This window comes from Carcharhinus amblyrhynchos, chromosome 35 (assembly GCF_965287045.1).
Source record: "Carcharhinus amblyrhynchos chromosome 35, sCarAmb.v2.hapA, whole genome shotgun sequence".
Taxonomy (NCBI): Eukaryota; Metazoa; Chordata; class Chondrichthyes; order Carcharhiniformes; family Carcharhinidae; genus Carcharhinus; species Carcharhinus amblyrhynchos.
The window spans coordinates 327391-355125 of record NC_137358.1 but is presented as its reverse complement, the minus strand read 5'-3'; the positions used below and the strand labels follow the sequence as shown (position 1 = coordinate 355125).

The window sequence follows — 27735 nt, the reverse complement described above, 5'->3', positions numbered from 1 at the left end:
GACAAAGTTGAGAGCCCTGTAAACCATAGTGTGCTTCTGACATCTTAAGCCAAGGCCATGCACAACGAACCTGTATATAAAACTATCCAATTCTGGTTACCACACTTTAGAAAAGATGTGAAGATCTTGCCAGGTGCAGTGGAGATTTACTAGAATGGTCCCAGGTATGGGACAGGTGTTAGTTAGAAGATTAAGATGCAAAGACTGGGGCTGTTCTTGGAGAAAGTGAAATTTGATAAAAGTGTACAGGATTATGACAGTTTTGAATACAAAGAAAGACTGTTCCCATGAGCTGATATGCAAAGTCTAGAAGGACAAAGATTTAAGGTTTTGAGCAAGAGATACAGGGTGAACGTCAGGAAGAATTTTTTACAGAGTGAGTGATAATGACCTGGAACCTGCAGCCCCTGAGGGTGGTGGAAGTGGAAACAAACATTGATTGTCAAAGAAAATTTGATGGTCATTTGTAAATAAACTTGCAGGGCTATGAGGAACGGCAGATTGAGACTGACATGGCAGCTGGTGTGGATTCAATGGGCTAAATGGCCTGTGCCCTGAATTGACTCTACCTATTTTGAATGTGGTCAGTTAATTTAAAATCAGAGGGAAATAAGCAGATTTTCAAATGCATCCTTTATTTACACTTATGCTGCAGGGCTGTTAGATTATAAAGATCCCTAAAGAAAAGTTGATTTTAAAATCAGGAAAAAGAGAAAAAAAACTTACGCCCAGTCTTATTTAAAAAGATGGTAATGAATTACACACAGTGGATTCCACGTTTTAATTTACAAAGACATTTGTCACATAACACCAGTCACTTATCAATTTCTACAGATTTATAAATGGTGTTTTATGTACAAAATATGTACATTGTGATATTCTTTCAAAATAGCCAAAATGTAATTAAAAATCACAGCAGTAGCTGCATAGAATGATCAGCAGGACACTTGAACTTAAAAGTCAGCTTGGATCAAGTTACATTGTCAGGAGGCTGTGGGTTCAAGGCTCATAACAGCACAGCACAAAACCTATGCTGCCATCTGAGTGTGGGGAATGCTAAATTTATAGGTGTCATCTTTTGGGCGAAATGTTAAACATAAGCACCTTATCCAGAAAATCAGGTGGCTATAAAATAGATAGTGGCTTGGTTCGAAGAGCAGGAAGTTTATTTTCCAGTGGCCCAAAAATTCTACTACTAAACCATATCTAACTTGCTGGGAAAATTGCTAGCTTTGCTGCCGTAACAATGGTACTTAAACTCTCATTAGCTCTGAAATATTTCAAAATGCAGTAAACCCTAAAAATCCAAATTATTTTTCCTTGGGGAGAGGGGAATCTATTACAGTATGGCAAAGCCAACTTAAACTATTGTTCATCTGTTTTTTGGGAAAGAGTAAATCAAACGAAATAGAAATCTACCACCACAAGGATATAAAAAGGAATTTAGTCCAGGCTGTTGGCACCTCTAATCTGTTTATGTGCACAATAAAATGAGATTTAAACAGATATTTCACTTGTGTTACAAATAGTATAATTGAGTGAATGGTGGCAGAGGACTAAAAATTGAAATTCTTTACATGTTATGAAGTCTCCGTAAATTGGCGAAATGCATTGTAAGGTTTTTCATTAGCAACAATTCATTAAACATTGCCTTTTCAATCACATCATATTAAGATAAAAAAAAACTCATGTTATCCAAATAACTCACCAGCACCTCTTCATAAAGTGATTTAACTGGGTTTCCATGTATCTATGGATATCATATTCTCAAAATAACTTCACTTTAGGGCATGGACTAATTTGGATCTAAATGTAGACTGTTTAAAAAATCAGCCATCAAGTTAGAATGAAAGACTTGACTGGATCAATAGGTGGAATTTTCCCAAATGAGTTCCTGGCCAAACAGCAACATCATTTTATGGGTCAATAACCTGGTTGATCCTAAAGCAAGCTTTGTTCAAATTCTTTAATTGATCCATGCATTGGTATCCCGCCTGCAGGTTCCCTAGCCAAACACGAAAGGTAGGCAGAATGATGTGTCCATTTTATCACCAAGTATTTTTAAGAGAACCACAGCATGGTTTAAAATAGCTTACCAACATCTGGATTTTCGAGGCTTCAACAACCACAGGAATGGAGACCTAGGAAGGCTCTGGATTGTCACTCCTACCTGGAGGTCTTATTATGGAGTCTGAGAGACTGAATTGAGGTTAGAACCTCCGCAGGATGGGAGAAAGAGGCCAGTTTCTCAAACCAAGCAGGCATAGATGGAAGTGGCTGAGGAAGTCAGCAGCAATATCTCCCGAATTTGGAGAGTACGTCAAGAAAATCCAGGATCTCATAAGGGTATGAATGGCATAACAATTCCAGTGGCTGAGCCCCACATATTCTTTCCCAGCAGTCTCCTGCACAGCACTCCTCAGCTCCTCTCCTTGAAGGCACCTTACATCACCATCTGAGTAGCCAATGCTCACACTTATTTCCCTCACACACCCATGTCTCACAGTCACCTTCTAAATATGTTGTAATTGCCTCCTCTCCGTACAAGCCATTATAAACACCAATACTGCTTTGCAGCCAGAGGCAGAGATCCAGAAGGTGAGGTTGAGGGAGAAATGCTTCTCCAGTGACACACAGCTTATCAGTCACTTTCCACATGTTGCACTCAGGGGTCTTGTTCCAGGAGGCTGAAGATATCAGTAGCATCCTGCCTTGAGAACCTGAGGCACTGTTGCTCTGAAATGTTGAGGGAAAGGAACCTCTGCTTGTATACCTTTATTGCAGGTCCACTTCCTTCCAGCTGGATCTGAGTATCCATTCTTTTTGCCCTGTAGAGGATCATGTTGCTCCTGCTTCCTTCATCAGAGTTGCAAGGTGGAGCTACATAAGCTGCTCCTATGCTGTTCTGAAGGCTGGTAGCAGGTACATGTGGCTGAAGGTGACTGAAGTGCTGGATAAATGTCTTCCAAGAAGTTGGAAATCACCAGTCAAGCAGTAATAACGTTCTCTCAATGTTGAGGTGCTATGAACAATAGCCAGTCACTTGGGTCTTGGCTGGAGCTCTTCAGTTTCACCAATTAAAACCTCATCAGCATTGTCAATTTTAGTGTGCAAGTTTTTTTTCTGCGAAGCACTCACCTGGTTGACCTTCCTGTGATGTCAGGTAGCAGGTGCCCTTGCTGTTAAACCCAGAGTATGGTTTAAACAGTTCTTAATTATCTTGATTTTCTGACAGATCCGAGGAAGCAGGCTCAATTTTAGGGGATTTAATTAAGTCCCCACACACACCCAAGACCCACCACCTGTTTAGGAAAATTTCACCCAATATCTTTTGCCACTTGTCATCAGGTGCCTGTGAAATAAATTGGTTATTCTCCAGTCACAAATGTATTATGTCCATTGGGAGATTTAAATGAGAAATAAATCACATGGTTGATACACTAAGTAACAAGTTACAGACAATATAGTGGATATGGAGGGGATGACCAAAGTTGCACAATAATTATCATTTAATGCACAAATGGAGGAGACACAACATCACATCTTTTACAATCGGAGTTTATAGATACCCCATTGGCTACAGCAACTATAATTTTGCTCGGGATGAAGAACAATTGCAGATTTTCATTGAGTTACTAGTTATGCAGTTATACAAAAGGGAATTTATTTGGTAAATTGAAAAATTCAGCCAAACAGTTGGAAGTGATTTCCCCATCTCCAATATGTACTTTCTGAAAAACCGAGTTCCCAGTTCTTTGGCTCTCCACCTCACATGGATACATGGTCAAAGAGATCAAAGACTGTGACTTGTCATGAAGATTAGGTATTTCTTCTTGTGAAGCATCACTTACATTTACTAAATAAGTTATTGATTATTTTTGGGTGAAGTTAATGTGAATTAATAAATTGGAACATTTGTAGAATATTCTTACAAGAATCTTGTTCAGTTTGATCTTAAATGGCTTTATTACGTTTGTAGAGGTTAAAGGTATGTGAAACGTACTACAGATGGCAGCTGTTCACTAGATATTTGAAGATTTATATGTCTTCTCTGTTTAAGTAGAACTGTCCATTGTTATCCCCCATTATAAAAATGTCTCCTTTGAAAAGAAGAAACATTTTAGGTCTGACTTTATTCCCAACATGAACAATTTTCAGTAGTTGTGCATCTGTAGAAAGGGATGTTGCTGAATGGACCTACATCTCCCATGTTTTTGGAGGCAATATGTCTTGATGCAGCATTCTGACTGATCCAAGTGAAGGATCTGTGAATCTTGCAATTAGCAGGAATAAAGATCAGCTGTGTCTAGGGCCCTTTGGAGTTAAGTCCAACTCTGCATCTTCTAGCCAGCCATCTTCCAGAACATTTTGAATCAGCTCACAAATTTGGCACAAATACATAAAAACAGCCACATATACTTTCACATCTACTACCTGTCTTCATTGAAATCAGACTGCAGTTTCTTTTTAAATTACTGGATATCCAAATCGTACCCACGAAAACTAAGATATTTAGCTCTCACCATATTTGTATTAAACTTCATAGCTATTTAATATCCTTCAATAGCATCAGCACAATTAATATGCAAGGCTTGTTTATGTGGAATCTGTTATGTGGGGTAGCAGGTGCTAAATAATACGGTGGGATGGGAGAAAATGTGTTTAGCCCAACAGGCTAAAATGATGTAATGCTTACTATCTGCCACTGATTGCACAATGCAGTGCATTAATTTCTTCTTTCGGAAGCAAAGAGTTTACGTATGTTTGTTTTCTTAAGACCATCAGAACATAGTAGAAACTGTCTAAGCAACTTTTAACTTGCATTGTATTAAAAGTTTGGAACCTGCAAAGATAGTGGGGCAAGTGTTTTCTATATAATTAGGAAGATCAGCCTTTTATGCCAGCTTTGGATTCCAGTGTTCTGCTGATTTTTCTCACAGATGTTTAATGTCCCAATTAAAAAGGCAGTGTTGAGATATTCACCACCATGTTACATTGCAAAAGCTGAATAGTTCCACAGTTATATTTTTGTTTCATACTGTAAATAAATTGCAACATTAATGAGAACCTGGATGTTTAAAAAGCAAAAACCGCAACATTTCTAGTTTTCTGCATTTGTTCACTTTGTGGGGAGGAGATATGCTCCAATTTGTTTTCTCCCTTCTCTGATACACAGTCTTTGGAGTTTTGGATCACAAGTCTTGCACATTATTAAAGAATTATGCACTTTTTTTTGGAGGGCTTTTTCTTCTTTTTACCATTTTTACTGATCTTCTCTTTGTATTTGCGAATTTCTCGCACCAATGTATAGAATGCATCTTCCACGCCCTGGAATTGCAAGGATGTGAATTATGAGGTGGATAAGAAACAAAACAAGGCTTACAAAACAAGTTCTTAGTTACAATACAGTTGAGTATATAAATACACAGGCCAGTGCTTGGATTAAAGGAGGGTTAGAATTGGCAAACTATAGTAGTTAATACTGGGGTATTTTTTCTTCCATGCCCAGTAGCATGAGGATAGCCACTCTTTCCACTACTTTTACATCCAGCAAATGATACATTACCCTTCCTGACCAGAAGATCCGCAAGATGTAAAAGAGTGCAGGGATTAGCAGTGGCAGGAAATTACTTCAATTGGACACAATCCTGCCTAATGTCAACCTAATGTTCAGAGGCTGAAACCATTATTCGATCTTGTCTGGGGCAGTCTGGAACAGGGCTTGAACCTGAAACCTGACAATAAGCAGGATTACCAAAACCAAGATTGCCTCATTGACTTGGATATAGGAAATGCAACATTTGCTGAGCGCAAAAGACGTAGGTTTGGCAACAGCAAGGATGATTATAAAAGGCAAGATATATAGGCAGATTAGAACATAGAACAGTACAGCAGAGTACTGTTCAGAAGTTGCAGCAAGACATAGATAGGATGCAAGACTGGGTGGAGAAGTGGCAGATGGACTTCAATGTGGATAAATGTGTAGTGGTCTGTTTTGGCAGGTCCAATAGGATGAAGGAGTATAACATCAAGGGTAGGACTCTTAGCAGTGTAGAGGATCAGAAGGACCTAGGGGTCCGGGTCCATAGGACTCTAAAATCGGTCTCGCAGGTGGAGGATGTGGTCGAGAAGGCGTACAGTGCACTAGCCTTCATTAATTGAGGGATTGAGTTTAGGAGTCGGGAGATAATGCTGCAACTTTATAAGACCCTTGTCAGACCCCACTTGGAGTACTGTGTGCAGTTCTGGTCACCTCACTACAAGAAGGATGTGGAAGCTATTGAAAGGGTGCAAAGGAGATTTACAAGGATGTTGCCTGGATTGGGTGGCATGCCTTATGAGTCGAAGGAGCTAGGTCTGTTCTCCCTGGAGAGACAAAGGATGAGAGGCGACCTGATAGAGGTTTATAAGATGTTGAGAGGTATAGATAGGGTGGATTCTCGGAGGCTATTTCCCAGGGCTGAAATGGTCGCTACGAGAGGACTCAGGTTTAAGGTGCTGGGGAGTAGGTACAGAGATGTCAGGGGTAAGTTTTTCACTCAGAGGGTGGTGAGTGAGTGGAATCGGCTGTGTCGGTGGTGGCGAACTCGTTGGGGTCTTTTAAGAGACTTCTGGATGAGTACGTGGGATTTAACGGGATTGAGAGTTATAGATAGGCCTGGTAGATAGGGATATGATTGGCGCAACTTGTGGGCTGAAGGGCCTTTTTGTGCTGTAGTGTTCTATGTTCTAGTACAGGCTCTTCGGCCCTCGATGTTGTGCCGAGCTATGAACAAACCCAAGATCAAGCTATCCCACTCCCTATCATTCTGGTGTGCTCCATGTGCCTATCCAACAACAGCTTGAAAGTTCCTAAAGTGTCCAACTCCACTATCATAGCAGGCAGTGTATTCCACACTCTAACCACTCTCTGAATAAAGAATGTGCCTCGGACATCCCTCCTATATCTCCCACCATGAACCTTAAAGTTATGCACCCTAGTAACAGCTACATCCACCTGAGGAAATAGTCTCTGCACGTCCACTCTATCTATCCCCTCATCATCTTATAAACCTCTATTAAGTCGCCTCTCATTCTCCTTCACTCCAAAGAGAAAAGCCCCAGTTCCCTCAACCTTTCCTCATAAGACCTACCCTCCAAACTGGGCAGCATCCTGGTAAATCTCCTCTGCCCTCTCTCCAATGCTTCCACATCCTCCTTCTTATAGTGAGGTGACCAGAACTGCACACAATATTCCAAATGTGGTATCACCAAGGTCCGGTATAGTTGTAGCATAACCCCATGGCCCTTAACCTCAAACCCCCTGTTAATAAATGCTAACACGCTATAAGCCTTCTTCACGGCTCTATCCTCTTGAGTGGCAACCTTCAGAGATCTGTGGATATGAACCCCAAGATCTCTCTGTTCCTCCACATTCCTTAGAACCCTGTTGACCCTGTAGTCTGCATTCAAGTTTGTCCTACCAAAATGACTCACCTCACACTTATCAGGGTTAAACTCCATCTGCCACTTTTCTGCCCAGCTCTGCATCCTATCAATGTCTCTTTGCAACCTTTAAGAGCCCTCCACCTCATCCGCTACTCCACCAATCTTGGTGTCATCAGCAAATTTACTAATCCACCCTTCAGCCCCCTCTTCCAAGGCATTAATAAAAATCACAAATAATAGAAGACCCATCAATGATCCCTGTGGTACACTGCTGGTAATTGGCCTCCAGTCTGAAAAATTTTCCCTCCACCACCACCACCACCCTCTGACTTCTACGAGACAGCCAGTTACTTATCCAATTGGCCAAATTTCTTCATGAGCCTACCATGGCGAACCTTATCAAATGCCTTACTAAAATTCATGAATACTACATCAACTGCTCTACCTTCGTCTACACACTTAGTTACCCCTTAAAGAATTCAATCAAATTTGAGAGGCAGGACTTAACCCTCATGAACCTGTGCTGACTATCCCTGATTAAACTGCATCTTTCCAAATGGTCATAAATCCTATGTCTCAGGACCCTTTCCATTAACTTACTGACCACCGAAGTAAGACTAACTGGCCTATAATTACCAGGGTCATTCCTATTTCCTTTCTTGAAGACAGGAACAACATTTGTCACTCTCTAGTCCTCTGGCGCAATCCCCGTGGACAGTGAGGATCCAAAGATCAAAGCCAAAGGGTCCACAATCTCATCCCTTGCCCCTTAAAGTATCCTAGGAATTTTAGCAGAATGGATAGACAGGTGGAAAAATGTAAACAGAATTTTGGAATATGAATGCTTGGACAGCAAATGTGTGGGTTGGCTGGCCACATGCAATGACGTGTTGGTCCACCAATTATATATTTATGGTGGAGGTATCCAGCCAGTTATGCAGAGGTGCAGGCAGCAGGTTGATAGCCCAACCATTATCACTCGGGGCTGAAGATTCAGGTGCCAAATTTGAAGGACACCCAGACATGTATTCTTTCTCGGCAAGCCAGAGACATTAGTCTGGTTCTATGAACAGACATGTTGAGACCATAGCTACTGCCCTAATTTGATAATCTCAAGTATTACTATCCTTCATCTTTATTCTCTTGATAATCTCAACTGCTGCCCCCATCTTCTCCCCCTCCCCTGGATAACTACATCTGCTCTTATCACCTGCTAATTTAGAGTGATGTCTCAAAGAGAAGATAACAAGTAGCAATACCTCACTGCAGGTTCTCTCCAGGCCATTTGGTAACCACCATGCAAAGCCAGATCCAGCAGAAAACTCAGGGATTGCAGAATCTGTGGAATTCTTTACCACAGAGGACTGTGGGGAATTTGCACGTTCTCCCTGTGTCTGCTTGGCTTTCCTCCCACAATCAAAAGATATGCAGGTTATATGGATTAGCTATGGTAAATGTGCGGGGTTACAGGGGTAAAATGCTCTGAGAGTCGGTGCTGACTCAGTGGGCTGAATGGACAGAGTGGATAAGGAGCAACTGTTGCCCTTAATTGAAGGGTCACAAAGGGACATAGATTCAAGGTGAGGGGCAGAGAAATGACCATTCTTTTAAGTAGTGCTTAAGTAATGGTTGGAGCAAATAGAAAGATTCCAGGAAAACTCGACCAGTCACTTTAAGCACTTAGTTACTGGAAACCAGATGTCAAGCCTAGATGTAAGAATGGCTACAGGAGATTTACTAATTATCAATTCAGAGGAGTATCAGCACAATGTAATTTATGCAGTGGCATCAAGGTCTCAAGCACAGGAGAAAGGAAGGAAAATATTTATCATTGACCGTAGATATAGTTCTTGATTTTTTTTTTCTTGTACACACACTTTCACCAGGAAAATGGCATTGAACAGATGTGTCTATGAGATATCCCTTGGTCTGGGTGGACTTCACCCTAAGGTCTTGAAACAAATGTCTGATCAGATAGTTGATGCACTGGTTTTAATTTCCCAAAAATCCAGAGATTCGGGCAACATTCCATTAGATTGGAAGATAGCAAATGTAACTCCTTTTTCAAAAAGGGAGGGACAAAGAAAGCAAATGTTAGAAGCCATTATTAAATATGTTATAGCAGGTTACTTGGGGAAAAAAATTCAAGGCAACCAGGAACAGTCAACATGTTTTTGTGAAAGGGAAATCATATTTAATCAATTTATTGGGCTTCTTTGTTGAAGACTGCATTGTTATGCCGCTGTTTAAAAAAGGTAGCAGACAAAAGGCAGGGAATTACAGGCAGGTTAGTTTAACGTCTGCAGTTGGAAAAATGCTAGAATCCGTCATCAAAGAAGAAATAGCGAGGCACCTAGAAAAGGATGGTTTGATCGAGCAGACGCAGCACGGATTCGTTAAGGGGAAGTTGTGTTTGATGAATTTATTGGATTTCTATGAGGATGTGACTAATGCAGAAGACAGAGGGGAACCAGTGGATGTGGTGTTTTTAGATTTCCAAAAGGCGTTTGATAAGGTGCCTCACAAAAGGTTGCTACAGAAGGTTAGGGTGCACAGAGTTGGGGGCAAGGTGTTAGCGTGGATAGAGGATTGGCTGTCTAATAGGAAGCAAATAGTTGGTATCAATGGGTGCTATTCTGATTGGCAGTTGGTGATTAGTGGAGTGCCACAGGGATCAGTGCTGGGGCCTCAACTGTTTACCATTTATATAGATGATCTGGGAGGAGGGGGCTGAGTATAGGGTGACGAAATTTGCTGATGACACGAAGATGAATGGAAAAGCAAATTGCGTGGAGGGTGTGGAAAGTCTGCAGAGAGATCTGGATAGGCTGAGCGAGTGGGCGAGCACCTGGCAGATGGAGTACAATGTTGGCAAGTGTGAGGTTATCTACTTTGGCAGAAATAATAGTAGGAGGGATTATTATTTAAAAGGCGAAAAGCTGCAGCATGCTATGGTGCAGAGGGACCTGGGGGTCCTTGTGCATGAGTTGCAAAAACCCAGTCTGCAGGTGCAGCAGGTGATCAAGAAGGTGAATGGAATGTTGGCCTTTATAGCGAGGGGGATAGAATATAAAAGTAGGGAGGTCTTGCTGCAACAGTACAGGGTACTGGTGAGGCCGCACCTGGAGTACTGTGTGCAGTTTTGGTCACCGCACTTGTAGAAGGATATACTGGCCTTGGAGGGAGTGCAGAGGAGGTTCACCAGGCTGATACCGGAGATGAGGGGGTTAGACTATGAAGAGAGACTAAATAGACTGGGTCTGTACTCGTTGGGGTTTAGAAGGATGAGGGGGGATCTTAGAGACTCGTACGAGATAATGAAGGGGATGGATAGGGTAGAGGTAAAGAGATTCTTCCTGCTTAAGATAGCAGGACTAGAGGACACAGCCTCAAGATAAAGTGGGGGGTGGGGAGCAGTTTAGAGCAGAGTTGAGGAGGAACTTCTTCACTCAAAGGGTGGTGAATCTCTGGAATTCTCTGCCCATTGAAGTGGTGGCGGCTACCTCGCTAAATATATTTAAGTCACGGGTAGATAGGTTTTTGACAGACAGGGGAATTAAGGGTTATGGGGAGAAAGCAGGAAAGTGGAACTGATCCACTTCAGATCAGCCATGATCTTATTGAATGGCGAGGCAGGCTCGAAGGGCTAGATGGCCTACTCCTGCTCCTATTTCTTATGTTCTTATGTTAAGACACATAGAACATAGAACATAGAACACTACAGCACAAACAGGCCCTTCGGCCCACAAGTTGCGCCGACCACATCACCTACCAACCTACAGACCTATCTATAACCCTCAATCTCATTAAACCCCATATACTCATCCAGAAGTCTTTTAAAAGACCCCAGCGAGTTCGCCTCCACCACCACTGACGGCAGCCGATTCCATTCACTCACCACCCTCTGAGTGAAAAACTTACCCCTAACATCACTTCTGAACCTCCCTCCCCGCACCTTAAATCTGTGTCCTCTCGTAGCGACCATTTCAAACCGGGGAAATAGCCTCTGAGAGTCCACCCTATCTATCCCTCTCAACATTTTGTAAACTTCTATCAGGTCGCCTCTCAACCTTCGTCTCTCCAGGGAAAAGAGTCCCAGCTCCCTCAACCTAACTTCATAAGGCATGCCTCCCAGTCCAGGCAACATCCTTGTAAATCTCCTCTGCACCCTTTCAATAGCTTCTACATCCCTCCTATAGTGAGGCGACCAGAACTGCGCACAATACTCCAAATGAGGCCTGACAAGGGTACTCCAAATGAGGCCTGACAAGGCCTGACAAGACATGTGCTGGGACAAAGGAGAACTGGTGAATGTATTATATTTAGATTTCCAGAAGACATTTAATAAGGTGCCACACCAGAGGTTATTGTGCACCGTTAAAGCTCATTGTGTAGGGGATTACATATTAACATGGTTTGAAAATTGGCAAGCTAACAGGGAACAGAGTTAGCATAAATGGGTCTTTTTCTGGTCAGCAAGGTGTGACAAGTGCCATAGGGATCAGTGCTCAAGCCGCAACATTTTACAATTTATGTAACAATTTGCATAAAAAGGAATGAAAGTGTGGTTGCTAAATTTGCTGATAATAAAAAGATAGGTAGGAAAGTAAACTTGAAGAGTGTAAGGAGGCTACAAAAGGACTGGAGTATAATGTGGGAAAATGTGAAATTGTCCATATTGGCAGGGAGAATAAAAATGCTTGTTCAAATGGTCAGAAATTGCAGAGGGATTTGGGTGTCCAACTGCATGAATCACAAAAGGTATACAGGTACAGCACATAATTATAAAACCTAACAGAATGTTGTCATTTATTGTGAATGTAATTGATTACAAAAGTGGAGAGTTTTGCTTCAGCTGTACAGGGCATTGGCGTAGTATGGAGTATAGAACATAGAACACTACAGCACCAACAGGCCCTTCGGCCCACAAGTTGTGCCAATCATATCCCTACCTACCAGGCCTATCTATAACTCTCAATCCCATTAAATCCCATGTACTCATCCAGAAGTCTCTTAAAAGACCCCAGTGAGTTTGCCTCTATCACCACCGATGGCAGCCGATTCCACTCACTCACCACCCTCTGTGTGAAAAACTTACCCCTGACATCTCCTCTGTACCTGCTCTCCAGCACCTTAAACCTGTGTCCTCTCGTAGCGACCGTTTCAGCCCTGGGAAATAGCCTCCGAGAATCCATCCTATCTATACCTCAACATCTTATAAACCTCTATCAGGTCGCCTCTCAATCTTCGTCTCTCCAGGGAGGAGACCTAGCTCCCTCAACCTATCTTCCTAAGGCATGCCTCTCAATCCAGGCAACATCTTTGTAAATCTCCTCTGCACCCTCTCAATAGCTTCCACATCCTAGTAGTGAGGCAACCAGAACCGCACACAGTACTCCAGGTGGGGTCTGACAAGGGTCTTATAAAGTTGCGGCATTACCTCCCGACTCCTAAACTCAATCCCTTGATTAATGAAGGCCAGTACACCATACGCCTTCTTGACCACATCCTCCACCTGCGAGGCTGATTTAAGAGTCCTATGGACCCGGACCCCAAGGTCCTTCTGTTCCACAACACTGCTAAGAGTCCTACCCTTGATATTGTACTCTTTCATCCCATTGGACCTGCCAAAATGGACCACTACACGTTTATCCGCGTTGAAGTCCATCCGCCACGTCTCTGCCCAGTCTTGCATCCTATCTATGTCTCGCTGCAACTTCTGACATCTCTCCAGACCATCCACAACACCACCAACCTTTGTGTCATCGGTGAACTTACTAACCCATCCCTCCACTTCCTCATCCAGGTTATTTATGAAAATGACAAACAGCAAGGGTCCTAGAACAGATCCCTGGGGCACTCCACTGGTGACCGACCTCCAATCAGAAAAAGACCCATTCACAACCACTCTCTGCCTTCCGCAGGCAAACCAGTTCTGGATCCACAAGGCAACAGCCCCTTGGATCCTATGCCCTCTCACCTTCTCAAGAAGTTTTGCATGGGGGACCTCATCAAACGAGTAGTGTATACAAGGTGAGTCTCCTTACTTATAGTAAGTAGTGTCACAACACCAGGTTAAAGTCCAATAGGTTTATTTGATAACACTTTAACCTGTTGGACTTTAATTTGCTGTTGAGAGACTACTTATTGTGCCTACCCTAGTCCAATGCCGGCAACTCCACATGATGGCTATCTCCTTACTTAAGGAAAGATGTAAATGCATTAGAAGCAGTTCAGAGAAGGTTTACTCGACTAATGTCAGGAATTGGTGGGCTGCCTTAGGAGAAAAAATTGGAGAGATTAGGTTTGTATCCACTACAGTTTAGAAGAGTATAAAAGGTAACTTGATTAAAACATTTTCTGAGGGGTGCTGACAAGGTGGATGTGGAGAGGATGTTTCCTCTTGTCAAAGAATCTAGAACTAGGGGTCACTGTTTAAAAATAAGAGGCCACTCCTTTAGGACAGAGATGAGAATTTTTTTCTGAGGGTGGTGAGTCTCTGGAACTCTCCTCCTAAAAGGCAATGGAAGCAGAGTCTTTGAGTATTTTTAAAACAGAGCTGTATAGGTTCTTGTCTACCAAGGGAGTGAAAGGTTATCGGCATGGGCAAGAATATGGGATTGAAGTTACATTCAGACCAGCCATGATCTTATTGAATGGCAGAGCGGGCTCAAGGGACCAAACGGCCTACTCCTGTTCCTAATTTGAATACACCCACCTACTCCCACACTCACACAAAAATGGCTTTGTACCTGTCTAGTTTTGGCTGAAGTTTCTATGAATGGGATTCCATAACTTTTTGCTAGTTCCTGTGCTTGCTTTGTGTCCACTGTCCGTGATGGAAGGTCACACTTATTTCCAACCAGTACCATGGGAACATCATCGGAATCTTTCACTCGATTAATCTGCTCTCTGTAAAAGATAAAAAGGTAAGTCTATGGAATTTTTTTTTGTATTCTGTTTACTAAACTAATAGTTAATAAAACAATTACTGAATGCTTTCTCTTTAAGTACATTTGGAGCAAATACATCAAAATATAGGTTAATCAGTACCATATTACTACAAATCAGGGGCGTGTTAGTTCAGTTGGCTGGACAGCTGGTTCACGACACCGAGTGCCACCAACTGCACGGCTTCAGTTCCCATACTGGCTGAGGTTATTAATGAAAGCCTGCCTTCTGAACCTTGCCACTCGATGAAGGTGTATTGGGCCTCAGGTTAAATCACTACCAGTTAACTCTCTCCCCTTTGAGAAGCCTATGGTGGCTTTACTTTTTATCACTATAAACCACATATACTACAATCACTTGCACAAGAAAAGCAACAAACACTAAATCCTGCAATGGCTTAGTTGACAACCCTAATGCAGTTCAGACCCAGACACAAGAAAATTCCCAGCTTGATCCCTGGTCTGTGTTGAGCTAGAAAATAACTGCAGTGCTACAATTGGCCTTGGCACCACAAAATTGATGGGGGAAATCTTTTTTCCTCTCTACTGCAATATAAAAAGTACATGTCTTTGTGGACGGACACTGAGGAGAGGATTGAGTTTGTCCATGTTTCTCTCCGGGACTAAATAATCTGAGCACAATCACTGTCAGGGCTTACACAAGAATATTTATTTGAGTAAGCTACTCCAGACAGGACAGGGATCAGTAAGAAACTAAAGAGCAAATTGAGGGGGAAAATGGGCTTTTGTGTGCTATATTTCTGATGTCCAAATGAGTGGTGGATAAAAAGCATGGTTGTTTGATGGGCACCTGTTGCAGACTCTGGGAAAAATATTTCCAGTAAGAAGTCTCATAACATCAGGTTAAATTTCAACAAGTTTATTTGGTAGCACAAGCCACTAGCTTTTGAAGCATTGCTCCTTCATCAGGTGAGTGGGATGAAGGAGCAGCGCTTCAAAAGTTAGTGGCTTATGCTATCAAATAAACCTACTGGACTTTAACAGAGAACAGTACAGCACAATACAGGCCCTTCGGCCCTTGATGTTGTGCTGAGCTATGTCCGAACCCAAGATCAAGCTATCCCACTCCCTATCATTCTGGTGTGCTCTACGTGCCTATCCAATAACTGCTTGAAAGTTCCTAAAGTGTCCGACTCCACTATCACAGCAGGCAGTGCATTCCACACCCCAACCACTCTGACTAAAGAATCTACCTCAGACATCTCTCCTCTATCTCCCATCATGAACCTTATAGTTATGCCCCCTAGTAACAGCTACATCCACCCGAGGAAATAGTTTCTGAACGTCCACTCCATCTACTGCCCTCATCATCTGATAAACATCTATTAAGTCGCCTCTCATCCTCCTCCGCTCTAAAGAGAAAAGTCCCAGCTCCCCCAACTTTTCCTCATAAGACCTACCCTCCAAACCAGGCACATCCTGGTAAATCTCCTCTGTACTCTCTCCAGTGCTTCCACATCCTTCTTATAGTGAGGTGACCAGAACTGCACACAATATTCCAAGTGTGGTCTCACCAGGGTCCTGTATAGTTGCAGCATAACCCCACGGCTCTTAAACTCAAACTCCTGTTAATAAACACTGACACACTATAAGCCTTCTTCACAGCTCTATCCACTTTAGCCTGGTGTTGTGAGACTTCTTACTGTGTTTACCCCAATCCGATGCCGGCATCTCCACATCAAAAACATTTCTGCTTTGTGTACAATTACACTTTGAGTTTAAGTGTAAATCTACTTCTGTCCATGTGCTTTGTAGCATTATTGAATACCTTAGACCATTCAAGCAAAATACCTGTAATGAAGAAAATAATGGCAATAAAGAGTGACAAATAATCAGGATTTTAAAAAGATATGAGCATCACAGATATCTCAATGAAACTTTTCCCAATGGGCTGAATGGGTAGACTGAGTGTTGGGGTAACAGGCAGGTAATTTTATCACAAAAATCTGTGTTTGGGCCTTAACTATACCCATATTTATGTCTTAGATAAATGGAATAGAAAGCAACATATCCAAATTTACTGATGACAGAGATAATGACAATTCAAGCAACATAGATGGGAGCATAAAATTACAAGCTATTGAGATTAAATGATCGGGGAGAACTGTGTTTAATAAGATTTCAAGTAAGGAAAACGACGTACATTTTAGCCCCAAAACGAATAGCAATAGAACAGAATATTTTCAACATGGTGAAAAGCTGAAAGCAGTGGATCCTTAGATCAAATGTCATCAACAGCCTATACAAAAAAAGGTCTTTACATCGAGATCAGTGGTTTTCAAACATTTTTCCCCCCGATGGCTCACTTTTACAGAATGGCCACCCCTCTTGACCCAGTGACCAAGCAAGTTGCAATCTAAATGGGATTTACTGTACATTTAAACATTCACCTTATCTTTTCTTTTATAAAGTGCACCAAACTTGAATTGCATCGGGCAGTTTTAAGCTTTTCCTCATGCTGGCTATGTCATCATGTGAGTTGAGAGATTCTCGTCATACCATTTTCTACAAAATGCACGCTACCACTGAATCCATAGAATCCCCACAATGCAGGAGACCATTCAGCCCATCAAGTCTGCATCAACCACAATCCCACCCAGGCCCTCTTCCCCTAACCCCACACACTTACCCTGCTAAACCAGTGACATTAGGTCAATTTAGCATGGCCAGTCAACCTAACCTGTACCTCTTTGGATTTTGGGAGGAAACCCACATAGACACAGGGAAAATGTGCAAATTCCACACACAGACAGTGACCTGAGGCTAGAATTGAATCCGGGTCCTTGGCATTGTGAGGCAGCACTACTAACCACTGTGAACAGAACATCCCACTTTGATCACAAAACATCTTGTGATGTTTTGGAAAGGACCGCAAAACATCCGAGGTTTTTTTTTTAAGAGCAGGATATCTGATGTCCTGTTTGCAAAACTCCCATGACCCACGTGCAGATCATAGCCCCCACTTGGGTCCTTTAGATCAGTATTTTTCAGAGTACAGCAAGTACAAAGCCCTGGGTTTGTAATAGCTTACCATGAGTAACATGAGCAATTCTGAGCACTACACCTTAGAAGGATCTGCTGGTTGGGGAGGAGTCAGATAAATTACAGCCAGATGTTCATGAATGAAAATGTTTACGTATAAGGAATGGTAGCTGTTTGTCTTCCACAAATAGCAATTGATGTTAGTTCACTTATAAATTTAAATGATATGGACAGACAGTTGTTAATTAAAAAGTAGTAAGGATATAGGGCAAACATGGATATACAAAGAACAATACAGCACAGGAAACAGGCCCTTCGGCCCTCCAAGCCTGTGCCGCTCATTGGTCCAACTAGACCATTCGTTTGTATCCCTCCATTCCCAGGCTGCTCATGTGACTATCCAGGTCATTCTTAAACGATGCCAGTGTGTCTGCCTCCACCACCCTAAGTGGCAGTGCATTCCAGGCCCCCACCACCCTCTGAGTAAAAAAACGTCCCTCTGATATTGGAGTTTTACCTCGCCCTTCTCACCTTGAGCCTGTGACCCCCTGCGATTGTCACCTCAGCTGGGGAAAAGCTTCCCACTGCTCACCCTATCTATACCCTTCATAATTTGGTACACCCCTATTAGGTCTTCCCTCATTCTCCATCTTCCCTCATTCTCCATCTTCCCAGGGAGAACAACCCCAGTCTACCCAATCTCCCCTCGTAGCTAAGACATTCCATACCAGGCAACATCCTGGTCTAACCAGCGTTCTATACAGCTGCAACATCAGACCCCAGCTTTTATACTCTATATCCCGTCCATTAAAGGCAAGCATACCATACCATATATGGATAAAGGTTGCAAATCAACCATGATCTGACTGAGTGTTCCTGTATTTCTAGATTATGGGGTGAATTTTCCCGTTCCACTTGCCACAGGAATCATGGTGGGTTGGGGGGGTGCGCCGTGGAAAGGTCTGTTGACCTCGAGCAGCATTTTCTGATTTCAGGGTGAGCGGAGCTGGAAAATCCCGTTCTATGCTTTTCACAGTTTCTCCAATCAGAACAAGTTCAGTTCCATTTAGCCCACCCCTAATATAAGTTTCTAGTTTTGGGAGTAATTTTTTTCATTCTCTTTGTTCCAAAGTTTGAAATCCTTTGCAAAATGTTCATCTACGTGAACCTCGAATAAAAGTTTATTTTTCCCCACTAGAAGTACTGAAAATGGCAACTTTGACTCAAATTTATTTCATAGCCAAGTGTGTACTTCAACAGATGACAGAGTTAATCTTAAGAATAGGAAATACCATAAAACTAAAGGAGTTTAAACTTTAATATTCCCCAACCTTTTGTTGTGCGCTTTACAAAAAAATGTATTTCTTGGTTGTGTTTGGGTTGAAGAGATACAAATCTGGTGTCAGTTTTCTTCTTTTCTGATACTTATATAAAATACTAACCTATACAGATGGACATCCTCGAAGGATTTGGTATTATTGATAGCAAAGACGCAGAGAAAGCCCTCGCCCGTTCGCATGTATTGATCCCTCATAGCACTGTACTCCTCTTGACCCGCTGTGTCCAGAATATCTAATAAACATGTTTCCCCATCAATAACCACCTGTTTCCTGTAGGAATCCTATACAAGAGAAGGATTAAAACAAAGGTGTAATCAAGTCATAATAATGTTTTTTACCACTAACTGACTCCCATTTGCTTCACCTTGCCCAATTAATAGTGCATAAGCTAAACAAAACCAATCAAAATTGTTGAGAGAAGTTAGAAAGAAGTCCACAATCTTAACCATCTCAACTGAAGTCTCTTTTGAGTTTGAAATTTTCAAACATTTTCCAGGTTTCTTTCGTGAAATTTCTTCCCCAGTTATTTCCATGTTATGTCCATTACTAAAGTTGTGCAGGTGTCAGAGTAGCAGATCTTTCTCAGGGCCATTCGGGCTTGTCGTTCAGAAGCTGCCTGCTTTTGTTGACAAACATCTTTTCCCAGGTAAGATCCAACTCCCAGCATCTGGGTACTACACCACAAAAATTTTTTTAAATTGTAATTTAGCGATTTGCAAAGCTTGTTGCATCTTACCCACCTTGCAATTATTGCATTCCTCAATTTTAAAATTCTCATCTTCATTACATCTTATCTCCATAAACTTCTCCAGCTCTACAAACTCAACACTGATTCCTTATTAGTAATTCTATTACTATTAATTGAAATATCTAGAAAAAGGTTCCATAAGTTTGAGATTAAACATAAGAGATTTAGAACATTTAGCAATAGAAGTATTCTTACACAACGGGAAATCAAACTCCCAACTAGAAATTGTCAATCAATCTTAGATTAGATAGATTAAGTCAAAAAGCCTATTTATCTTAGAATTTACAACTATTTCTTGTTAACCTCACCCACCTGTTTCACCACAACATTGACAGCCATACTTACAGCGACTGAAATCCTATGTTTGAACTTGCATCCCTAAATCCCTTCTCGACTTCCCACTTCAACTTTAAGGAGTCAGAAAAATATTTCTGACTAAAATTTGGTCACCCTCCTGAACTTTTCTCTCTTGACTGAACGTCTATTTTCTTTACATATCTAGAAATGATGCATAGCATTTTATGTTAAAAGGTGTTATATAAATGCAAACTTGTCGATGAACTAAACACCCATTTTCTTGCCGTCTATTTGTCTATCTCCCCAGAGTATTGACTCTACCATCGCACCCCTACATTCACCCTGCACAAATAACTCCTCGGAATCTGGTTCAAACACAAGATTACCTACCCTGACTTAACCAGTTCAACTATCAGAGCACAATTTCCCAAACAGTGCAGCATGCAGAGGATATTCAGTGCAACTCAAATGACAGCAGTTTTGGCTAGAAATAGATACTGGCATCAGCAAGGGGCTGAAAGCTTATGTGGTTTCAGTAATAAGTATTCTCATTTGCTCACTTGGCCAACTAATTGTAGTTGCTTCCATTATGAAACTAGGATACAAATTCTGTAAGTTTCATTAGTTAATGTTTTCAGGGTTGCAAGTTGCACATTAGATTGTTTCTTTCAAACCATTGAATGTACCAGTAAATAACCTTCAATGATGAGTGCACCTCTTATAAATAATATTAAGAAAGGGCCACCAGTCATCATTACAGACTGCATTTAAATGTAATCTCCAGCTCATACATAAATAACAACAAATACTAGAGAAATTATTGCATTACTCATGTTTGACCCATCTGTGTGTCTCCCACTTAACTTTAATTGTAAGTTCAACACTTATTAATTATAACACAAGCATCTTAGATGCTTCCTTCATTCCCCATTTTTAATCATATCCTGAACCAATTCTTAAGCAATAGCTGATTGACCACGAGCTATGAATCACTCCAAAAACTGCTTATGTTTTAAAAAAGGTCCAGCAGAAAATCTGAATATTTGTTTGGCCTATCAGCATCAATTGAAGTAACTAAATTAAAAATCACTAAATAACAATTCAGCTTGCCAATAGTGGTCAGAATGTTAACTGGGTGGCAGGATGGTGGAGTGGTTAGCACTGCTGCCTCATAGCATCAGGGACATGGGTTCAATTCCAGCCTGGGTGTCTGTCCAGGTGGAGTTTGCACTTTCTCCCAGTCTCTGTGTATTTTTTTGCTGGGTGCTCCAGTTCCTTCCCACAGTCCAAAGACATGCAGATTGGATGGATTGGCCACACTAACTTGTCCCTTAACTTGTGTGTGTTTGTGACAATGCTTGATGTGGTATTGTGCTCTTCAAGCCCCTGGTGACCTGTTCCAGGAATAATTAACTACAGAAGCAGACAAAAGTCTCACCTATGCACTCTCAGGCTGCGAAAAAGTTGAAAGAGAGAGAGAAAGAAAGAGTGCTTAATGACATAACTTATTACCCATTTTCAGTATTACTCTACCTGCTCTTTAGGATGCAAGGTAAAATATTACATAAATATTAAAGCTAAATACATGATTCATTTCTCCGTTTGTATGTAGCTCCTCAGTTATTCACTGCCTAGATCACACTTGCCCCCAAGGTAGAGTTTTTAAAAAAATTTCTTTTTGCCTTACCTCTATGGTTGGATCATATTCATCTACAAAATGGTTCTGTATCAGCTGAATAGTCAGAGCACTTTTCCCAACACCACCAGCTCCTACCACCACCAATTTATATTCTGTCATCTTCCTGTGAATCTAGCAACTGGAACAAAATAAAAGCAGGCAATATCATTAGTAAAACAGTATGAAAGTCACCCACAACGCTGATTTATTTGTTCAGAACCAGTTAATAATACAAATAGTAAATGTTCTTTCAGGAATATCAATCTAGTTGATCCTTTTAAAATGAATCTTAGTTGCTTTGATATTGTCAAACAGTTGTTCTAAAATGGATTCTCCAACAACCCAGGATATCCTCCAATTTCTAATTAAACAAATTCAAATTGAATCAGGTCTGACAGCATACATGGAAAGACCAACAGTTAACATTTCATGTCTGTGAGCTTTCAGCAGAGTTCTGCTGGACCTGCTGAGCATTTCCAGCAATTTCTGTTTTTATTTCAGGTTTCTAGCATTCACAGTATTTTGCTTGTGTGTCAAATTCAACTGACTGTTTCCCAACTTCTCCTCTTCCCCCTTGACTCAGCTCAAAACAATGTGTTGGGATATGTTAGCTTTTAATTAACAGTGCTTCAGATTCAAAACTGGGGATGTGATCCTTGCACTCACATAAGACCCCTGTCAGACCCCACTTGGAGTACTGTGCTCAGTTCTGGTTGCCTCACTACAAGAAGGATGTGGAAGCTATTGAGAGGATGCAGAGGAGATTTACAGGAATGTTGCCTGGATTGGGTGGCCTGCCTTATGAGAATAGGTTGAGGGAGCTAGGTCTGTTCTCCTTGGAGGGACGAAGGTTGAGAGGCGACCTGATAGAGGTTTATAAGATGTTGAGAGGTATAGATAGGGTGGATTCTCGGAGGCTATTTCCCAGGGTTGAAATGGTCGCTATGAGAGGACACAGGTTTAAGGTGCTGGGAAGTAGGTACAGAGGAGATGTCGGGGTAAGTTTTTCACTGAGGGTGGTGAGTGAGTGGAATCGGCTGCCATCGGTGGTGGTAGAGGTGAACTTGCTGGGGTTTTTTAAAAGAGACTTCTGGATGAGTACATGGGATTTAATAGGGTTGAGAGTTATAGATAAGCCTAGTAGGTATGGATATGATCGGCGCAACTTGTGGGCTGAAGGGCCTGTTTGTGCTGTAGTGTTCTATGTTCTATACCCTTAGGCACAATGATCCAGCTAAGAATTTCATGGATTCACCACCATTGGAGAAGAAATTCCTCCTCATCTCTGGCTTAAGTAGGTGCTCCCTTACTCTGAGGTAATAGGAACATATGAATTAGGAGCAAAAGTAGGAATTCATCCCTTCGAGCTCACTCCACCACTCTATATGATCATGGCTCATCTCCATCTCATCGCAACTCCACTTCCCTGCCTTTTCCCCAATATCCGTTATCCTGCTTTTGGTCCTAAACAAGGGAAAAACAACCTCTCAGTATTTACCTATCAAGCCCCCTGAGAATCCTAAATGTCTCAATAAAATCACCTCTCATTCTTTGAAACTCCAATGCAACATCTTTGGTGGACAGAAATCTACTTAGGTCACTTTAGCCAATAACTTAAATTCAAACGTGAGCAGCCAGAAGATTTACCCAATTTTATCTCCCAAGCAGGGAATTATAGTCCGGTTAGCTCAGAATCAGTAATAGGGGAAATGCTAGTGTATTATAAAGGATATGATAACAAGACCCTTAGAAAATATCAACAGGGTTTTAGACAAGTCAGCATGGATTTATGAAAGGGAAATCATGTTTGACAAACCTACTGGAGTTTTTTTTTGAGGACATAACTAGAAGAGATAAGGGCAAACCAGGTGGTGTATTTGGATTTTCAGTAATATTTTTATAAAAGTCCCACATAAGAGGTTAACATGCATTATAATGCATAGGACTAGGGGTAACATATTGGCATGCATTGAGAATTAGTAGAGAGTAGGACTAAATGGGTCTTTTTCAAAATGGCAGACAGCGACTTGGGAATTGGGGCCCAGCTACTCAGAATATAAATCAAAGATTTGGATGAAGAAACCAAAAATAGTATTTGCGGGTTTGCTGGCGACATGGAACTTGGTGGGAATATAAATATTGTAGAGAATGTTATGAGATTTCAAAGTTATTTAGATAAGTTGAGTGCGTGGTCAATTACATGGCAGATGCAGTATTATGTGGATAAATTTAATGTTATTTACTTTGGATGGAGAAGAAGAAAGGCAGAGTATTATATCAGTGGTGATAGATTGGGAAATGTCAATGTACAAAAGGACCTAAGTATCCTAGTACACAAGTCGTTGAAAGTAAGCATACAGCTGCAGCCTTAGGAAGACAAATTGTATACTGGCCTTTATTGCAAGAAGACATGGCACGATGGCACAGTGGTTAGTACTTCTGTCTACTAGCAGCCTGGCCCATCACCTAGCGACAGGTAAACCAAGGCCAGAAAACCTAATTAGGGTACATTCTTTGATGAAAGATCATCAACTTATTTATTCTGTTTTTATTACTCTCAGTTCTGCCTGACCGGCTGTGTGTTTCAAATTTTTAAAGGGTTTAAAATTTTATTTGTGTCATTAGTAGTCCTACATTAACACTGCAGTGAAGTTACTGTGAAAATCCCCTAGTTGTCACACTCCAGCATCTGTTCGATTACGCTGAGGGAGAATTTAGCATGGCCAATGCACCTAACCAACACATCTTTCGGACTGTGGGAGGAAACCTGAGCACCTGAAGTAAACCCATGCAGGCACGAGGAGAATGTGTAGACTCCACACAGACAATGACCCAAGCCAAGAATCAGACCGGGTCTCTGCTGCTGTGAGGTAGCAGTGCTAACCACTGTGCTGCTGTCAGCATCTGGAAAATTGTACTTCTGTGTTAGACCTTAAATGAGAACTAGGCCAATCAGGAAACACATGGATGTGGAAATTCCAAACACTCTCTCCCAGAAAGCTGCTTAGGCATCAGAATCAAGTTAGAACTTTAAAACCAAAATCTGTGCCAATGTTATTGGCTTTCTCAAGCAACTGAAAAACTCAATTTTCATCCAGCAATCCCAGACAAGCACTTCTATCCAAGAGTTACTATTCAGCAGTCTGGTGCAGAAAGCTCAGCTTATTCCCTCCTCCAAAACCTGGAAACCAATTGTAACTTCCCATGTTCTGGTTTGGCTAACTCAGCACAGCTTCGGAGCTGGACCTATCTCCTTTTGTCTGAGCTGTTGCAGATTCATACTTAATCATGATGAAGCCATCCCTTTAAATGGGCAATGGCTCCTAATTATGCATATTAGAAAAGATAACTGGTTGCAAGACAACTGTAAATCTTTATCACTAAGTCTATATTTCACAACAGACATGAAACCACAAATATATTACAAAACCTTTCCAGTTAACCAACAGAGCTCCTACGTCACAGCAATGCCTGTGACTGCACTATTTCCACATTCTGAATTTAACTGAAATTCTACAAAGTCTGACAACTCACATAGAAATAGAGGAGGCCATTCGGCACTTTGAGCCTGCTCCACTATTCATTTTGATCATGGTTGATCTTTGAGGGGGGGAAAAAATCAATATCCTGATTTCCCCCCCCCTTCCCCCTATCTTTTGATCCCTTTAGCCCCAAGAGCTATACCTAATTTCTTCTTGAAATCAAACAACATTTTGGCCTCAACCACACTGTGGTAATGAATTCCACATATTCACCGCCCTGGGGGTGAAGAAATTTCACCTCAGTTCTAAAAGGTTTATCCCTTATCCTCAAACTATGACCCCTAGTGCTGGATTTCCCCCACCATGGGAACAACCTTTCTGAATCTACCCTGTTAGAATTTTATAAGTTTCTATGAGATCACCTAGAAGATTAAGAGTCAAAACCATTTAGATGTCAAAGTATCAGCCAGAACACTGTAAATTTAACAAAAACTTTCAGTAAGTCAACTGTGAATCTTTATCATTAAATCTATGTTTCACAACAAACATAAAACCACCCCTGACCTGGTGTGGTCAGGCCGCAACTTGAATGATGCATTTAATTCTGGCCACCAAGAAATAAGAGAGACTGATGAACTGATCTCGAGGGATGGGATTTCTAAACCAGAGGGTACAGTTCAGACAGGAGTTGTTCTGGTCAATGCTTTATTTTTAAAAAAGGGCAACATGGTGGCATAGTGGTTAGCACTGTTACCTCACAGTGCCAAGGACCCAGATTCGATTCCTGGCTTGGGTCACTCACTGTCTGTGTGGAGTTTGCATGTTTTCCTGGTGCCTGTGTGGGTTTCTTCCGGGTGCTCCGGTTTCCTCCCACAGTGCAAAGATGTGAGGGTTGGACTAGCTAGGCTAAATGCATGGTGTGATGGGGATAAGGCCTGGGTGGGATTGTGGTCAGTGCAGACTTGATGAACCAAATGGCCTCCTTCTGCACTGTAAGGATTCTATGAAGTCAGACAACAACTAGTTAAATGTTTCAGGCCAATGACCAATGCTCCTACCAAGCTGTGCATTGGACAAACATGCAGCAGCCTGAAAGTGACCACAGTAGCCCTTGTTCTGTGATAAACAGTATATACGCAGCTGGCCAAAGGAAAGTGACAAAGATCCCTAGCCCTTGTAAATAACATTTCATTGGAATTGGAAGCTAAATCCTTTTGTATTGAAAAGTACATAGCAAGTAGGGAAGAGTGGTGCAGTTAAACACACAGAACAAAGGATAAGAACTGCAATAGGCTGGAGTGCAGAAAGGATTCACAAGAACGCTTCCAGGATGAGATGATGTTGGGACAGTTTTCTTGGAGAAAAGAAGGTTGAGAGGAGATTTGGTAGAAGTATTCAAAATCAAAAAGGGGTCAGGATAGAGCAGATACAGAGAAAAACTCTCCCCAATTGTGAAAGGATCAAGAACAATAGGGCACAGAGCTGAAGTAATTGGTTAAGGTCTGGAATGCACTGAGTGTGCACTAGATGCAGATTCAAACAGGAATTAGATTATCCGAAAAGGAATAATATGCAGGGTTACTGGGAGAAGGCAATGGAATAACACTAAGGAATTGCTGATTGGGAGAGCAGTGCAGACACATTGGGCCAAATGGCCGCCTTCTGAACTGCAACCATTCTGTTGTGATTTAAATGACAGAAGGATTGATAAGTAGAAGGCAAAAGGGTGTCATATCCTGTCCATCAATTATTTCCATTTGTAATATTACTTGATTCTATCCATATCAGCTTATCTGCAGTTGAAGCCTTCATCCCTGCCTTACCCCAGACTTGACTATTCCCACACACTCCTAGCCATCCTTTCTTCCACTTTCTATAAACTGGTACTCATCCAGAACACTCCTGCACATCAAATCCCATTCTTCTATTACCCAGTCCAGCAACATTCCAGTTTTCAAAATCCCACATTGGTAAAAGTCTTCTCTATCTTTGTAATTTCTTCCAGCGCGACAACCCTCAAATAACTCTGCACCACTCTGATTTGGACCTCTTGTTCCCCCTGATTTTTAAATATTTGTGTTATCAGCTGCCTAGATTCTAAACTCTAATTATCTCCACATATCCCTCCACCTCCCTTCTCCTTAAAACCACCTCTTTGACCAAGATTTTACATATTTATCACAATATCTCTTTGGGGTTCAAATTCTGTTTTATCTTGGGATGTTTCATAACATTAGAAGCTGCTGCATAAATTAAATGCTGTCAGCATGCAATCGCACGATCTGTGTTTGATCTCCCCAAAGTACACACGGCTGCATCATGAACAGCAGATGTAGTGTATTAAGAATTATAAATACATCCCTGTAAACTCAAGCTTGCTTACCTGAATTGAACAAGGCTTGCCAATGCTGGACAGAGAACGATAATCAACAAGAAACAGATTTCTTTCACTTGCTGTAAGTGACAAACATTGGCACACCTGAAATAATTTTCTATGTACACGATCTACTGTGAGCAGAGGGTGATTGTGAGGATAAACTGACTGCAAATATAGAGAAATGGCAACAGAACTAAACAGTATCCCAGGATCAGGGTGTGTAGAACTTACCATACAAACACAAGGAAATCGTCTACGTCCCTTCCTTATTTCTTAATCTCAAAGACGGATTTAGATTTTAGAACCCAAACAAAAAGCTATTTAGGTGAATATGATTGAAAATAAACCTTTATGTTTCAACCCCAGAATCAATCCACTGCCGAATTACATTGTTGTTAATTTCCCTACACGGCCACAATGTAACAATATGCA

General features: G+C 41.5%; 2 protein-coding genes across 3 annotated transcripts in view; one reads left to right on the top strand and one right to left on the bottom strand.

The window, feature by feature from the left end:
- Positions 1-27735, top strand: part of LOC145361772 (uncharacterized) — a 98845-nt gene that overhangs the window by 31492 nt on the left and 39618 nt on the right. The gene's annotated exons all lie outside the window — the stretch shown is intronic.
- LOC145361761 (GTPase KRas-like) lies at positions 619-27735 on the bottom strand. Of its 2 annotated transcripts, none has more exons than XM_080217715.1 (5): positions 27535-27735; positions 21454-21583; positions 18824-19002; positions 14181-14340; positions 619-5328 (listed from the first exon to the last, which is right to left on the bottom strand). In XM_080217715.1, exons 2-5 carry the CDS (start codon positions 21562-21564, stop codon positions 5212-5214), a joined length of 567 nt encoding a protein of 188 aa, XP_080073841.1. In that variant the 5' UTR covers positions 21565-21583; positions 27535-27735; the 3' UTR covers positions 619-5211. The 2 variants fall into 2 exon arrangements, with proteins under 2 accessions (XP_080073841.1, XP_080073842.1); XM_080217716.1 differs by lacking the exon at positions 27535-27735 and adding an exon at positions 27310-27379.

Coding starts and splice junctions, on each gene's coding strand:
- LOC145361761 (XM_080217715.1), bottom strand. CDS start 21,564: ATGACAGAATATAAATTGGTGGTGGTAGGAGCTGGTGGTGTTGGGAAA. Junction 14,341..18,823: donor GAGGATGTCCATCTGTATAG/GTTAGTATTTTA, acceptor TATCTTTTACAG/AGAGCAGATTAATCGAGTGA. Junction 5,329..14,180: donor CTTCAGCCAAAACTAGACAG/GTACAAAGCCAT, acceptor TTGCAATTCCAG/GGCGTGGAAGATGCATTCTA.